Raw genomic sequence first — 16,285 nt, 5'->3', positions numbered from 1 at the left:
GTAACATTTTGCTGAAATTACGTGTAAATAAATTAGCTTTGGGCAGCTATACAAAATCTTAAAAAGAATTACTAGAAATTTTAAAAAAATCATTAGTATATCTATAGTACTATCCAAAAATGTATTTTAAGATAATAGTTCTTTTGGTAGAAATACTCCTAAAATGGAGACGTATATAATTCATCTTCCTCCAAAGTTGAAGAAAAAAATAACTCCTTAAAATATTTGGCTGGGTGCAGTAGTAGCTTATGCCTGTAATCCCAACATTTGGGAGGCTGGAGTGGGAGGACTGTTTGATGTCAGGAGTTTGAGACTAGCCTGGGCAACATGGCAAAACCCTCTCTCTACAAAAAAAAAAATACAAAAATTAGCCTGGTATGGTGGCATGCACTTGTAGTTACAGCTACTTAGGAGGCTGAGGTGGGAGGATCATTTGAGCCCAGGAGGTTGAGGCTGCAGTGAGCTGTGATCACACCACTACACACCAGCCTGGATGACAGAGCAAGACCCTGTCTCAAAAAAATTCAGTTTTATCTGATCAGAACGTCTATTCAACAACCTACAATTAAGTTTCCTGAATAAAGCTGCACAACAGAAAATGAAGTTACTATCATAACCAGTGCTGGTTCTTGGCCAGAAGTTTTAACTTCAACTTTATTTTCTTTCAGATGGGGTCTTGCTCTGTCACCCCGGTTGGAGTGCAGTGGCACAATCATGGCTCACTGCAACCTTGAACTCTCAGGCTCAAGCAATCCTCCCACACCTCAGCCTCCAGAGTAGCTGGGACCACAGGCACATGCCACCAATGCCCTGCTAATTTTTTAATTTTTTGAGGGATGGGGTCTCGCTATGTTGCTTAGGCTTGTGTCCTGGGCTCAAATGATCCTCTCACCTTAGCTTCCCAAAGGGCTGAGATTACAGGTAAACCACAGTGCTGAGATTACAGGTAAACTACAGTGCCCGGCTAACTTCACCTTAAATGCAGAAATTGATTTCTAGCACTCATTATATGCTGTTAACTTGGGAAGCACAAACCAGCAGTTCCAAAGACGTTGCTGTTATGTTTTGAGGTTTGAAAAATTAAGAGGCCCAAGACCTTGGACCCACTAACTTGGTGACTATGTAGCAGCATCTCTTTGGAGATCCTAATTTAAGCACTGTTAAAGGTATGAAATACATCAACACTTTAGATGTTTGAAATGTCTTTGATTGTTCAGTTTGACTGGCTTTAAAATAAATTAATAAAATGTCTTTGCTTCCACAGAGGTGATAAGTCTCGCAAACACCATTCCTATGAAAAATAGGCAAGACTCCTAACCCTACCTTATGTTTTGATGTGTAGTTTAATCTTCATGGTCAATTACATCCCTTTGTCTAGATAATCACTTCTCTCCAGCCCCTCCTCCTCACCTGGCCGATATCCTACATAGCTGCTGCTTTGGAATCACCTCTGGAACCAAGTGTTTATGATGAGACATTCAACCTAAACAGATGAATTGTAAAACCAGAGGGCCTGGAACTAGTGAACAACTTTTCTTGTTCTGCGCTTCACTATGAGGACTGCTAGCTGTGTCTAATACATCACACACAGACACTGTTTTATAAAACTAACCTTGTCCCACTCCTGCTCAGAGGTCACATGCTTATCCAAAAATTCTGCCATCCCAATTCCCATTCTCTGGCAAATGTCGGCAATCACCGTTTGGTATTTCTCAGCCAGATTTCTAAACTCGAGGGAGATCTGAAATAGAAACCGTAAAAACACAGAAATCATGAAATATGTACAGACATGGCACCAAAGATCACAAGGCAAACAATGGTGGAATTAATTATCACTCTGCAGTGGTTCATCTATAAGCCTAATTTAGGTCATACATGTTTTGTTTTTGTTTGAGACGGAGTCCCGCAATGTTGCCCGGGCTGGAGTGCAATGGCGCGATCTCAGCTCACTGCAAACTCCGCCTCCCGGGTTCAAATGATTCTCCTGCCTCGGCCTCCCGAATAGCTGGGATTACAGGAATGCACCACCACGCCCAGCTAATTTTTATATTTTTAGTAGAAATGGGGTTTCACCATGCTGGCTAGGCTGGTCTCAAACTCCTGACCTCATGATCCACCAGCCTTGGCCTCCCAAACTGCTGGGATTACAGGTGTGAGCTACTGTGCCCAGCCTCATGTTTCTTATTATTCCATAAATTTTATAAATATTCTAATAGAAGGGTCTAAAAATGCTAACGTTTCTAGATTAAAAAGAAGATTCAAAGTCTCACTACACATTTCATCTTTCCAATGTATAATGAGATGCTTCAACATAAAGAAAGCTGGGTATAAGAATTTTAGGGAGAACAGCTTGTTTAGACAAACCTCATTATGAGAAAGATTCATTTGTGCAAACATGGATCAAGCACTTCCTATGTAACAAGCATCATTCTAGGCACTGGGGATGTACATCACAGACACAAACAGAAACTCAGACCCGGAGCTGCTTCCAAGATGCCCAAATAGGAACAGCTCTGGTCTACAGCTCCCAGCAAGATCAACACAGACAACGGGTGATTTCTGCATTTCCAACTGAGGTACCTGGTGCATCTCATTGGGACTGGTTGGACAGTGGGTGCAGCCTACGGAGGGCGAGCTGAAGCAGGGCGGGGCATCGCCTCACCCGGGAAGCACAAGGGGTCAGGGGATTTCCCTTTCCTAGCCAAGGAAAGCCGCGAGTGACTGTACCTGGAGGAACAGTACACCTCTACCCAAATACTGCGCTTTTCCCACGGTCTTCACAACTGGCAGACCAGGTGATTCCCTCCAGTGCCTGGCTTGGCAGGTCCCATGCCCATGGAGCCTTGCTCGCTGCTAGCACAGCAGTCTGAGATCAAGTTGGGATGCTGGAGCTTGGCGAGGGGAGGCACGTCTGCCATTGCTGAGGCTTGAATAGGCAGTTCTATGTTCACAGTGTAAACAAAGCAGCAGGGAAGCTCAAACTGGGAGGAGTCCACCACAGCTCAGCAAGTCCTACTGCCTCTCTAGATTCCACCTCTGCGAGAAGGGCATATCTAAACAAAAGGCAGCAGACAGCTTCTGCAGACTTAAACGTCCCTGCCTGACAGCTCTGAAGACAGCAGTGGTTCTCCCAGCATGGTGTTCGAACTCCGATAATGGACAGACTGCCTCCTCAAGTGGGTCCCTGACCTCCATGTAGCCTGATTGGGAGACTCCTCCCAGTAGGGGCCAACAGACACCTCATACAGGTGGATGCCCCTCTTGGACGAAGCTTCCAGAGAAGGATCAGGCAGCAATATTTGCTGTTCTGCAGCCTCCGCTGGTGATACCCAGGCAAACAGGGTCTAGAGTGAACTTTCAGCGAACTCCAACAGACCTGCAGCTGACGGGCCTCTCTGTTAGAAGGAAAACTAACAAACAGAAAGGAATAGTATCAACATCAACAAAAACGACATCCACACCAAAACCCCATCCATAGGTCACCAACATCAAAGACCAAAGGTAGATAAGATGGGGAGAAATCAGAGCAGAAATGCTGAAAATTCCAAAAACCAAAACACCACTTCTCCTCCAAAGGAACGGAACTCCTCACCAGCAAGGGAACAAAACTGGATGAATGAGTTTGAGGAACTGACAGAAGTAGGCTTCAGAAGGTTGGTAATAACAAACTTCTCCGAGCTAAAGGAGCACGTTCTGACCCATCACAAGGAAGCTTAAAACCTTGAAAAAAGGTTGGACAAATGGCTAACTAGAATAACCAGTGTAGAGAAGAGCTTAAATGACCTGATGGAGCTGAAAACCACAGTACGAGAACTTCGTGAAGCATAGACAAGCTTCAAGAGCTGATTTGATCAGGTGGAAGAAAGGATATCAGTGACTGAAGATCACATTAATGAAATAAAGCAAGAAGACAAGATTAGAGAGAAAAGAGTGAAAAGAAATGAACAAAGCCTTCAGGAAAATATGGGACTATGTGAAAAGACCAAATCTACATTTGATTTGTGTACCTGAATATGGTGTACCCTACATTTGATTGGTGTACCTGAATATTGGTGTACCTGAATATGGGATTATGTGAAAAGACCAAATCTACATTTGATTGGTGTACCTGAAAGTAATGGGGAGAATGGAACCAAGTTAGAAAACATTCCTCACAATATTATCCAGGCCTAGCAAGGCAGGCCAACATTCAAATTCAGGAAATACAGAGAACACCACAAAGATACTCCTTGAGAAGAGCAGTCCCAAGATACATAATTGTCAGATTCACCAAGGTTGAAATGAAGGAAAAAATGTTAAAGGCAGCCATAGAGAAAGGTCGGGTTACCCACAAAAGGAAGCCCATCAGACTAACAGCAGATCTCTCGGCAGAAACCCTACCAGCCAGAAGAGGGTGGGGGCCAATATTCAACACTCTTAAAAGAATTTTCAACCCACAATCTCATATCCAGCCAAACTAAGCTTCATAAGTGAAGGACAAATAAAATCCTTTACAGACAAACAAATGCTCAGAGAGTTTGTCACCACCAGGCCTGCGTTACAAGAGCTCCTGAAGGAAGCACTAAACATGGAAAGGAACAACCAGCACCAGCCACTGCAAAAACATGCCAAATTGTAAAGACCATCGACACTATGAAGAAACTGCATCAACTAATGGGCAAAATAACCAGCTACCATCATAATGACAGGATCAAATTCAAACATAACAATATTACCTTAAATGTAAATGGGCTAAATGCCCCAATTAAAAGACACAGACTGGCAAACTGGATAAAGAGTCAAGACCCATCAGTGTGTTGTATTCAGGAGACCTATCTCACGTGCAAAGACACAGACAGACTCAAAATAAACGGATGGAGGAAGATCTACCAAGCAAATGGAAAGCAAAAAAAAAGTATCCTAGACTCTGATAAAACAGACTTTAAATCAACAAAGATCAAAAGAGACAAAGAAGGCCACTACATAATGGTAAAGAGATAAATTCAACAAGAAGAGCTATCCTAAATATATATGCACCCAATACAGGAGCACCCAGATTCATAAAGCAAGTCCTTAGAGACCTACAAAGAGACTTAGGCTCCCACACAATAATAATGGGAGACTTTAACACTCCACTGTCATATCAGACAACAGATCAATGAGACAGAAGGTTAACAAGGATATCCAGGACTTGAACTCAGCTCTGGACCAAGCGGACCTAACAGACATCTACAGAACTCTCCACCCCATATCAATAGAATATACATTCTTCTCAGCACCACATTACACTTATTCTAAAATTGACCACATAATTGGAAGTAAAACACTCCTCAGCAAATGTAAAAGAACAGAAATTATAACAAACTGTCTCTCAGACCACAGTGCAACCAAATTAGAACTTAGGATTAATAAACTCACTCAAAACCACACATCTACAAGGAAACTGAACAACCTGCTCCTGAATGACTACTGGGTAAATAACGAAATGAAGGCAGAAATAAAGATGTTCTTTGAAACCGAAGAGAACAAAGACACAACATACCAGAATGTCTGGGACACATTTAAAGCAGTGTGGAGAGGGAAATTTATAGCACTAAATGCCTGCAAGAGAAAGCAAGAAAGATCTAAAATCGACACCCTAACATCACAATTAAAAGAATTAGAGAAGCAAGAGCAAACACATTGAAGAGTCAGCAGAAGGCAAGAAATAACTAAGATCAGAGTAGAACTGAAGGAGATACAGACACAAAAAACCCTTCAAAAAAATCAATGAATCCAGAAGCTGGTTTTTTGAAAAGATCAACAAAATTGATAGACTGCTAGCAAGACTAATAAAGAAAAGAGAGAAGAATCAAATAGACATAATAAAAAATGATAAAGGGGATATCACCACTGATCCCACAGAAATACAAACTACGAACAGAGAACACTATAAACACCTCTACATAAATAAACTAGAAAATCCAGAAGAAATGGAGAAATTCCTGGACACGTACACCCTTCCAAGACTAAACCAGGAAGAGGTTGAATCTCTGAATAGACCAATAACAGGTTCTGAAATTGAGGCAACTTACCAACCAAAGAAAGTCCAGGACCAGACAGATTCACAGCCAAATTCTACCAGAGGTACAAAGAGGAGCTGGTACCATTCCTTCTGAAACTATTCCAATCAAAAGAAAAAGAGGGACTCCTCCCTAACTCATTTTATGAGGCCAGCATCATCCTGATACCAAAGCCTGGCAGAGACACAACAAAAAAAGAGAATTTTAGGCCAATATCCCTGATGAACATTAATGCGAAAATCCCAATAAAATACTGGCAAATCGAATCCAGCAGCGCATCAAAAAGCTTATCCACCCCAATCAAATCAGCTTCATCCCTGGGATGTAAGATTGGTTCAATACATGCAAATCAAAAAACGTAATCCATCACATAAACAGAACCAATGACAACAACCACATGATTATCTCAATAGACGCAGAAAAGGCCTTTGACAAAATTCAACAGTCTTTCATGCTAAAAACTCTCAATAAACTAGGTATTGATGGAACGTATCTCAAAATAATAAGGGCGATTTATGACAAACCCACAGCCAATATCATACTGAATGGGCAAAAACTGGAAGCATTCCCTTTGAAAACCTGCACAAGACAAGGATGCCCTCTCTCACCACTCCTATTCAACACAGTAATGGAAGTTCTGGCCAGGGCAATCAGGCAAGAGAAAGAAACAAAGAGCATTCAGTTAGGAAAAGAGGAAGTCAAATTGTCTGTTTGCCGATGACATGATTGTGTGTTTAGAAAACCCCATCACCTCAGCCGAAAATCTCCTTAAGCTGATAAGCAACTTCAGCAAAGTCTCAGGATACAAAAGTCAATGTGCAAAAATCACAAGCATTCCTATACACCAAGAACAGACAGAGAGCCAAATCATGAGTCAACTCCCATTCACAATTGCTACAAAGAGAATAAAATATCTAGGAATCCAACTTACAATGGATGGGAAGGACCTCTTCAAGGAGAACTACAAACCACTGCTCAACGAAATAAAAGAGGACATAAACAAATGGAAGAACATTATATGCTCATGGATAGGAAGAATCAATACAGTGAAAATGGCCATACTGCCCAAGGTAATTTATAAATTCAAGCTATCCCCATCAAGCTACCATTGACTTTCTTCACAAAATTAGAAAAAAACTACTTTAAATTTCATATGGAATCAAAAAAGAGCCTGCATAGCCAAGACAATCCTAAGCAAAAAGAACAAAGCTGGAGGCATCACACTACCTTACTTCAAACTATACTACAAGGCTACAGTAACCAAAACAGCATGGTACTGGTACCAAAACAGATATATAGACCAATGGAACAGAACAGAGGCCTCAGAAATAACACCACACATCTACAGTCATCGGATCCTTGACAAACCTGACAAAAACAAGCAATGGGGAAAGGATTCTCTATTTAATAAACGGTGCTGGGAAAACTGGCTAGCCATATGTAGAAAGCTGAAACTAGATTCCTTCCTTACACCTTATAAAAAATTAACTCAAGATGGACTAAAGACTTAAATGTAAGACCTAAAACCACAAAAACCCTAGAAGAAAACCGTGGCAATACCATTCAGGACATAGGCATGGGCAAAGACTTCATGACTAAAACACCAAAAGCAATGGCAACAAAAGCCAAAATAGACAAATGGGATCTAATTAAACTAAAGAGCTTCTGCACAACAAAAGAAACTATCATCAGAGTGAACGGGCAACCTACAGAATGGGAGAATATTTTTGCATCTATCCATCTGACAAAGGGCTAATATCCAGAATCTACAAAGAACTATAACAAATTTACAAGAAAAAAACAAACAATCCCATCAAAAAATGGGCAAAGGATATGAACAGACACTTCTCAAAATAAGATATTTATGCAGCCAACAAACATGAAAAAATGCACATCATCACTGGTCATCAGAGGAATGCAAATCAAAACCGCAATGAGATACCATCTCACACCAGTTAGAAAGGCGATCATTAAAAAGTCAGGAAACAACAGAAGCTGGAGAGGATGTAGAGAAATAGGAATGCTTTTACACTGTTGGCGAGAGTGTAAATTAGTTCAACCATTGTGGAAGACAGTGTGGCGATTCCTCAAGGATCTAGAACTAGAAATACCATTTGACCCAACAATCCCATTACTGGGTATATACCCAAAGGGTTATAAATCATGCCACTATAAAGACACATGCACACGTATGTTTACTGTGGCACTATTCACAACAGCAAAGACCTGGAACCAACCCAAATGTCTATCAATAATAGACTGAATAAAGAAAATGTGGCATATATACACCATGGAATACTATGCAGCCATAAAAAAGAATGAGTTCATGTCCTTTGCAGGGACATGGATGAAGCTGGAAACCATCATTCTCGGCAAAATATCACAAGGACAGAAAACTAAACACTGCATGTTCTCACTCGTAAGTGGGAGTTGAACAATGACAACACGTAGACACAGTGAGGGGAACATCACGTACCAGGGCCTGTTGGGGGTGGGGGTCTGGGGGAAGGATAGCATTAGGAGAAATACCTAATGTAAATGACGAGTTGATGGGTGCAGCACACCAACAAGGCACATGTGTACCTATGTAACAAACCTGCACGTTGCACACATGTACCCTAGAACTTAAAAGTAAAATAATAAAAAAAAAAGAAAACAAAAAAACTCAGACCCTTGAAGAGCTTAGATTCTAGTGAGCAGATCTGCCAACCATTTCATCTCATTAGTTACCCAATTTATATTATGAAGCTACAGAGTCTCTCTCACTATTAAGGCTATACTTTTACATTCATTAAACAACTCAATATGAGGTATGCTGCCCAATACTTTTTCCATAGTCCAAGCCCTAATGTAGAAAAGTTGAATTGATGTTTTAAAAATTTATTGTTACTGCCCAAATATCTTGTTTTAACTTCAAAGAATTGTTCATAGGTTGACGAATTACAATATAAAAACACCATGGGAAGTCTTAAAACAACCTACATATAATACTGCAAACAGTGGAGAGATTTGGTTAAACATTGAAAGTGTGCAATATACTCAGTCTGTGTTTACAGAAAAGTTAGAAAAACTTTCTCGGAAAACACCTAAAATTAAGGGCCCAGAGGAAAATCAGGTGGCCGGCTGATTGCAAAGCACCAGGAATTCACAGAACTTAGGATTTCTGATTAACATCAACTGTCAACACCCCCATGCCCCTCCCAAAAAAAAAAAAAAAAAAAAAAATCAAATCAATCAAATCAATCTGGTCTTTCCAGAACTCTTTCCAAAAAGTTGTTCTTTGCAGAACAGCTGTTCAAGCTAATGCCAAAAGATAATTCCTTCTTGTGGCTGAAACAAACTAGTGATTCAACAAGAGGTTATTAGAATCCCTGAATCTCCATAGGACTCTGCTCTTTCCACAGATCCTTGGCTAGACCAGTTCTATTTATTAGAGAGGAAAGGCCAATGAGAGTGGGGAGGAGCTTAGACTCCTCCAAAACACTTTCACTTCTGAACTTGACCTATCCTTCCAACAACTTGTGGTATTTATTATATAATCGTACAGTTCCAAAAGTAAAAACAAAAGTATACAGGAGAAAGTGACAATGAAGAGCTCTATGGTTTTTCCCAGAAACCCAGAGGACGGACAGGGCTTTGCTGACTCCACACTCAGTGCCCAGTTTTGTATATTCCCTGGGTACAATAAGCCCTGACATGTGAATTGAGCCAGGAGGGCCTTTTCCCCTTCCAGGTAATTCTGTTCCACAACACAGTAGTTTCCTATGTTCTCAGATCACTTTCTGGTGACTCCAAGTACAAGAAGGAAGGTACTAGAGCAAGTCCACAGGGATAATGGAGAAAGGCCAAATCCCACATAGGAGGTAAGAGTAGCAGGGAATACAAATACAAATTCCTCTGATTATAAACCTTAGGAGTACTGTGATCAAAACACTGGGTGGGTCTACCTTTGCCTATGTTTAAACTGTTTTTGGTTTGTTGGCTTTGTGTTTTCAACCATTTTTTTTTTAAAGTGGCAGTAAAGTATGCCAGTGACTAAGCACAAGGGATCTGAAGCCAGACCTTCCAGATTCACTGATTCTGCCACTTAACTTTACAGGTAATCCTAGGCAAAGTACTTAATTTCTCTGTGCCTCAGTTTACTCATCTACATAAAATGTAGATAATAGCAGTATGTTATATACTAGGTAATTTCCCTGTTAAACGATGTTGTAGATAAAATAATACAAAGAGTAAATTAACAATGAAATATATTTAGCAACTAACTCATAGTAAATTGCTCAATAAGTGAATGCTATTATCGCTATTATCATTTAAAAATAAGGAAATAAGGCTGTATTATTACTTAAATTCTGTTTACAGGTAGAGTTCTAAGCTTTCTAGCTTTCCACTAGTACCAGGTGAGAAAGATACGTGGTCATGGATTGTATAATGATGTTTCAGTCGACGACGACTGCAAATACAACGTTGGTCCCTTAAGACTGTAACACCGTATTTTTACTAAATCTTTTCTATGTTTAAAGACACAAATACCACTGTGCTCCAATTGCCTGCAGCATTCAGTACAGCACTGTCCTGCAGAGGTGTGCAGCCTTGGAGCAATGGGCTGTACCACAGAGCCTACACGTGTAGTAGCTATGCCATCTTGGTATGTGTGAGTACACTCTATGATGTTCGCAAAATGATGAAATCATCTATCGATGCATTTCTCAGAATGTATCCTGTGCCACTCATTAAGTGATGCATGACTGTGCTCTAATCGAACCCCTAATATACAATGAGAGTTCTAGAAAGTTCTACTAACGCATAAAGCATCAGGTTCAATCTACTGTACATCGAGATGGAGGTCACTTGGTTAGAATACTGTATTGAGGCTTATTCCTAAACAAGCCTGCAAGGCCTGGGATAAGAGGACAAATGGAGGCCTACTACATGTAGCTAAAAATTTTTAAATGATCAATCGAGTTAACAACTTGTTAAATAAAATATATTCTATCCTCCTGCCTTGACGAACATTTTTCCTAACAACCTGGTTGATTCAGGTTTGAATTTAAAATTCTTAGTCCCTCAGAGTTTTATTCCAAAAGGCAGCAGGGCACAGACAGCTGATTCTCATATCCCAGGCTCTTCCCTTCCACTGCTTCCTGAATCCCGCTCTCTCCAGCACAGGAGGCACCTCACATTCATTTGAGAGGATATCCCAGCCCTTAGTGCCAGGATCTATCCACGACACTCCCCAACACAGCCCTGGGCCATCACTCAGGCCCAAGGGCACAGTCAATGGTGGCATGTTCCCACCTGGAGGAGATGGACGGACCTTAGGAAACAGACTGTGTGGATGCGGACATGGGCTCAGGGATTCGGGGCAAGGAACTCCAGATGTCCAGAACGTGGTGTAGGAGAGCCCATGAGAGCTGAATAAGCACATTCCCACGTGACCCCTCACCCCATGGGGCCCTCTAAAGTGAGGAGTTCCACTTGCCCAAGTTTAAGAGCAGTACTGTGTGAGTGAGGCCAAGCTATTACTCCTCTTTTACACTACTTGTTCTATCCTGGGACGTCTTAGTCAAAAGCTGATTGCAGGCCTAGCCCCACACAACTGGTTTCAAAGAGATGCTGGGCTACATCAGCACATATACAAATCATTCCTTAAGAAGACAAGGCACTATTAATTCCCATACAGTCCCATCTCAAGCTGAATCACAGACTGGAGGGACCCATAATTCAAGCAGCTTAAAATTATATATGCACACAAAACACACAACTTAGTACATCTTTATATTCGTAAGGATACAAAAGGTTAACAACAGCAAAAATAGCTGTGCCTGGCTTGCGCTTTCTGCTCCCTTTTACTCTCCCCAGGGCAACTCTGCTTTCCAGAGGACTGCATCTCTAACTCTACTACCCAAAAGAGAAAACGATCAGTTCAGTGTTCACATCTGAAACCTTCCAGAACTCAGCATTATTTTCCACCGGAACACTGTATGAACAAAGGAAGACACTGAAGTTTTACAAACATATTGGAATATCATCTGGAAATCTGCTAGTGATATTCCCCAAAATTATGTTAGCATTCACACGCTTTCATATTCTTTCACTTTTGCTGAGTGGACAGGGCTGCCTTGACTTATGTAATACCTAAGACATTTATCCCATGCCCCAGAAATTTTTTAATTATTATGAATCTACTCAAGTCAAAAGTAATTTGGCTGTTTATGGCAATTAAATGACTTTTTCAAGATTATGTGATTTAAAAGATTGACTCTTTTGACAAAATAATATGTATTCATGATAGGAAATATACACAAATAAAAACAACATAGTTCACTTAAACCCACCACCAGAGCCCAGGGTTCACTGTTACCATTCTGAAGTGACTATGGAATTTCAGGCTAGGTCCAGCTAGAATAATATTAGTTGTTTCTAAGTGAGAATGTGCTTCCATTATAAATGGGGTATGACTACTTCCTCTGCTTTGGCAGAATTCAGAGGCCCATCCATGAATGGTCACAGATTTCCCATCAAAGGAAACCCATCCTCTGGTCATCGGGTGTCTTGTGAGAGCCAAATCACCAGGACCTTCCCAGGGTTGCAGCTCTAATTCTCACCCAGTTACTCGTCATAAATTTTCTTTCTTCTTTTGAATTGTACTGTATAAACTCGAATTATTCTTCAGATATTTTCTTCTCATTTGTATCGTGTTGTACTCTATTTTGGGCTTTGGTACTGAAGGTCTGATCTCAGCAATCTGAAATAGCCTTTGCACCAAAAGAGTCTTCCCCAAATATTCCTTTTTTTTTTTTTTTTTTAAATATTGCTCCCACTATGCAGATGAATCAAAGATTCATTTCTTTGGCGGAGGACTCTCCATCTGTCCACTTAGCTCCCTCCCAACTCAGATACAGATTAGGTTTCTTTCAATAACATAAGGAATGTTCTCCAAAAGTTCTGGCAACTGTGGATAAAAAGGGCTTCTTTGGGCTATTACAGAACATGTGACTTTGCCAAATCAAACTTTTATTTATAAGATATGGAAGAATCAGTTATTTATGTGATTCAAGACATGCAAATTCTAAGATAGTAGGACCTAGTCAGATGTCCACATAAACTTGAGGGGCTTTTTAAAGCTTAGGATTTTAACTATAACCTACTTTACTCCAACAAAATAGACCAAATAGCTAATATTTTCAGAACACTTACTCTGTACCAGGCACTAAGTACTTTATACATGTGAAATTACTCAATCCTCTCAGTTCTAACTTTACAAATGAGGAGATGGAGACACAGAGCAGATAAGGAATTTGCCCAGGATCACAGGTGAAGTGGCAGAGGCTCACCCTGCTTCTCAATCCTCACCCTAGCTGCCAACAGACACCACCCCCTATGCCAGGCTGCTACCCATCTTGAGCAGCAGTCCCTTGCTACCAGGCTCAGGGTAGTCAAGAGGCCAGCAGTGTCACACAGGTAGGATGCATCATACAGTCAGCAGGCTTTTGTGAGCTAGCCTGAGAATCTTTTACAACACTAAAATGTGAGTGCGTCTTCCCACAGGAAGAAACACTGGACTTCCAATACTGATAATAACAGCAGTAACTAACATCCTAAGAGCATTACCTATGTTAATTCTTTGAAAATTCAGAATACCATGAGGTAGGTGTTATTATTACCCCTATTTTATAGACGAAGAAACTGAGGCACAGAGAGGCTTTGCAAATAACCAACAGTTTAGTAAGTGGGAGATCTGAGATTCCAACCTGGGCAGCCTGGCTTCAGAGTCTTGGCTACCAGGGTTCTTAACCATCACATTATGCTGCCCTCAAACTGCTTATTTCACCTTTCTCCATAAGTATGCAGGCTAGCAGACAACCACATTAGCAATTAGGAACACAAGGGTCAGTCGACAAGATGCGTAACCTCACTCACCGTTGGGAAGTCCTCCAGCACCTGGCGATCCTTCTCCTTGCTCTCCATGAACCGCCAGTCTGGTTGGTAAAGGAAAGAGTGAAAGTTGTGTAACAGCGGGACCTTCTTTTCCACACTGATGGTCATGTCATCTTCCAGTGTGTCCAGAGCTCGGAGAACCAGATAAAATATGCACACTGCGTTGCTGTAAAAAAGGAAAACCTATTAATATATTGGAACAAACAGCCAAAGTTATTTTATTTTAAAATAACTTATGCCAGGCCATTTTCTAAACCCATCTACACCCTTAACTCTAAAGAACTATAAGGATATCCAAAGTTTTTCATACTTAACGAAACTTACATTAGTTTTCCTTTCTTACATGAGACTAATGAACTTCTGTAGTTTGTTTATTAAAAAATAAAAAGCCTACTAGTTGGGTGTCACTAGTACTCCCAGCAGTGAGTTGCATTTAACTAATGTAGAACAACTATAGAGACCAAAAGACTGAACTAATATTTGGCAAATAGAAAAGAAAGTCAGAAAACACAGTAACTTCTCGGTATAAATACGATCATACATAAAGGCAACTGGTGTTAAGTTCATGGGTGTAATCTGCACAGAGATAGCTTCAAAAGAATCAACCCAATATGCTAGAAATAGAAATGCAAAGTTGGATAAGAGAAGCCGAGAAAATACACGACCTGCTCACAGACAGGTTCAGCTGCCAGGACTAAAAAAAGTTAATAAACATCACCCCCTCCCCCCTTCTCTGAAAGGCTGGGCCCAAAGGGACACTACTAGATGGCAAAGAGCCTGGAAGGGCTTTCTAAAGTAAACACAGGGCAGGGCTATGTTCTGGGCAAGCCACAGCAACGAGGCTGCAACGCTGAGCGCTATATCAACACGTAGCCTCCAACCACTCAAAGTTCCCCGACAAGCTTTCCTCCAAGCCAGAGGCGCTGCCTCCATCACTCACCGCATTTCCCCATCCAGCGCCTGGATAACAGCTGCGAAACTGCGACTGGTCTGATTGAGATACTTGTAGCAAGTTTTCAGGCTGCTGCTGAGCGAGTCCTGCGGGCAGACAAGACACACGGCGGTGGGAGACGTCGAGGAGCAGGAGTGGGAGTGGGACTGGGGCAGGCGGCTCCACAGCCTGCCGCCCTCTCCCCGGGGCCAGTCCTTGCAGGGCCAGGCTGCAGGAGGCAAGCAGCAGCCCCGCGGGGCGGTGCCTGCGCCCGGGCCCCTGGGCGCCGCGGCGGGACTCAGCACCAACGTGCGCTTGAAGAGGGCCATGGCCTTGGTGCCGCAGGCGGCTGCGGCCATGGGAATCGCGGACCCCGCGGAGTTTTTCCTCCATAGACTCGAGCGGATCTGGGAAGCGCCCAACAAGGGGCGGGACGGGCTCACCCTCTACTCGAATACGCGCTGGGCCGACCCAGAACGGGCCCGCCCCGCACGTGGAGGCCGCTCCCGGCCCGCAGCCCCGCCCCCGGTCTCCCGCCCCGCACCCCTTCTGCACCTGGCGCCTGCTTCCTCCCGGTCTTGCCCTTCTCAACGGAACCCACCTGCCGCTAAGGGAACCCAGCGCACTTCAGCTCGCTTTTCCTCCCAGTGACAGAGTCTCCCTAGACCAAACTCGACTCGGGCTCCGCTGAATCCTCTTCCCAACAAGGCCTGGACTTTGTACTCAACGCGTCTGTCTTTGCATCGCCCAATTTTACCAAGAATCCTGCTAAATTGATTTGACTAGAATCCCCCAATTTCAATATCTGATCACCCTAGACACCTGATCAGGTTCCACATCCCCCTGCATCCCTCAGGTGATGTCTGATAACTCCGGCCTGCCTTCAAGAATCCTTACCCGTGTTTCCTCGTAATAATTTTCCATCCACTGACATCCGGCTCCTCCGTCATCAATTACTACTTTTCCTTGTATTCGGAATGGAGCCCAGTTCTGTACTGAGGTCTCTCTCCTCTTACTGTAATAGTTGTTCTGAATAAAATCTGTGTTTTGCCGTTTTACTACCACTGTCCAGCTATAGTTTTTCTCTGACACCTGTTAAGCCTCTACTATTCTCTAGAAAGCCAGCCATTCCTGTCTTCTCATCTTTCCCTTCGAAATTAATGGAAATGCAGTGCACTGACCTTTACTCTTCCCTAAAGCAAACAAGGACTGTGTTTTTCCAAAAGGGAAAAAAAGCCTCATTTTAAATGCAAGCATATCAGAAAGAGTTGCTGTTGGAAGTGTGTATATTTTCATAGACTATTTTTCAGAGCAGTTTTAGGCCCACAGGGAGTCGAAAGTACCGCGGGTTCCTATTCCCCACTTCCCTCTC

General features: G+C 42.2%; 1 protein-coding gene across 2 annotated transcripts in view; it reads right to left on the bottom strand.

The window, feature by feature from the left end:
* LOC105491187 (farnesyl-diphosphate farnesyltransferase 1) overlaps positions 1-16,285 on the bottom strand; it is a 33,871-nt gene that overhangs the window by 12,755 nt on the left and 4,831 nt on the right. Inside the window, exons 2-4 of one of the 2 annotated variants that reach the window (XM_011757361.2) lie at positions 14,923-15,020; positions 13,965-14,148; positions 1,613-1,741 (exon numbers count right to left, since the gene is read on the bottom strand). In XM_011757361.2, the coding sequence (XP_011755663.1) occupies positions 1,613-1,741; positions 13,965-14,148; positions 14,923-15,020 (411 nt within the window). Of the gene's footprint in view, positions 1-1,612; positions 1,742-13,964; positions 14,149-14,922; positions 15,288-16,285 lie in introns of those variants that run through there. The other variant, XM_011757360.2, reaches the window with a different exon arrangement.

The sequence above is a fragment of the Macaca nemestrina genome, chromosome 8 (assembly GCF_043159975.1).
Source record: "Macaca nemestrina isolate mMacNem1 chromosome 8, mMacNem.hap1, whole genome shotgun sequence".
NCBI classification, from domain to species: domain Eukaryota; kingdom Metazoa; phylum Chordata; class Mammalia; order Primates; family Cercopithecidae; genus Macaca; species Macaca nemestrina.
The sequence above is the reverse complement of the archived record's forward strand: the minus strand, read 5'-3'. Positions and strand labels throughout refer to the sequence as shown.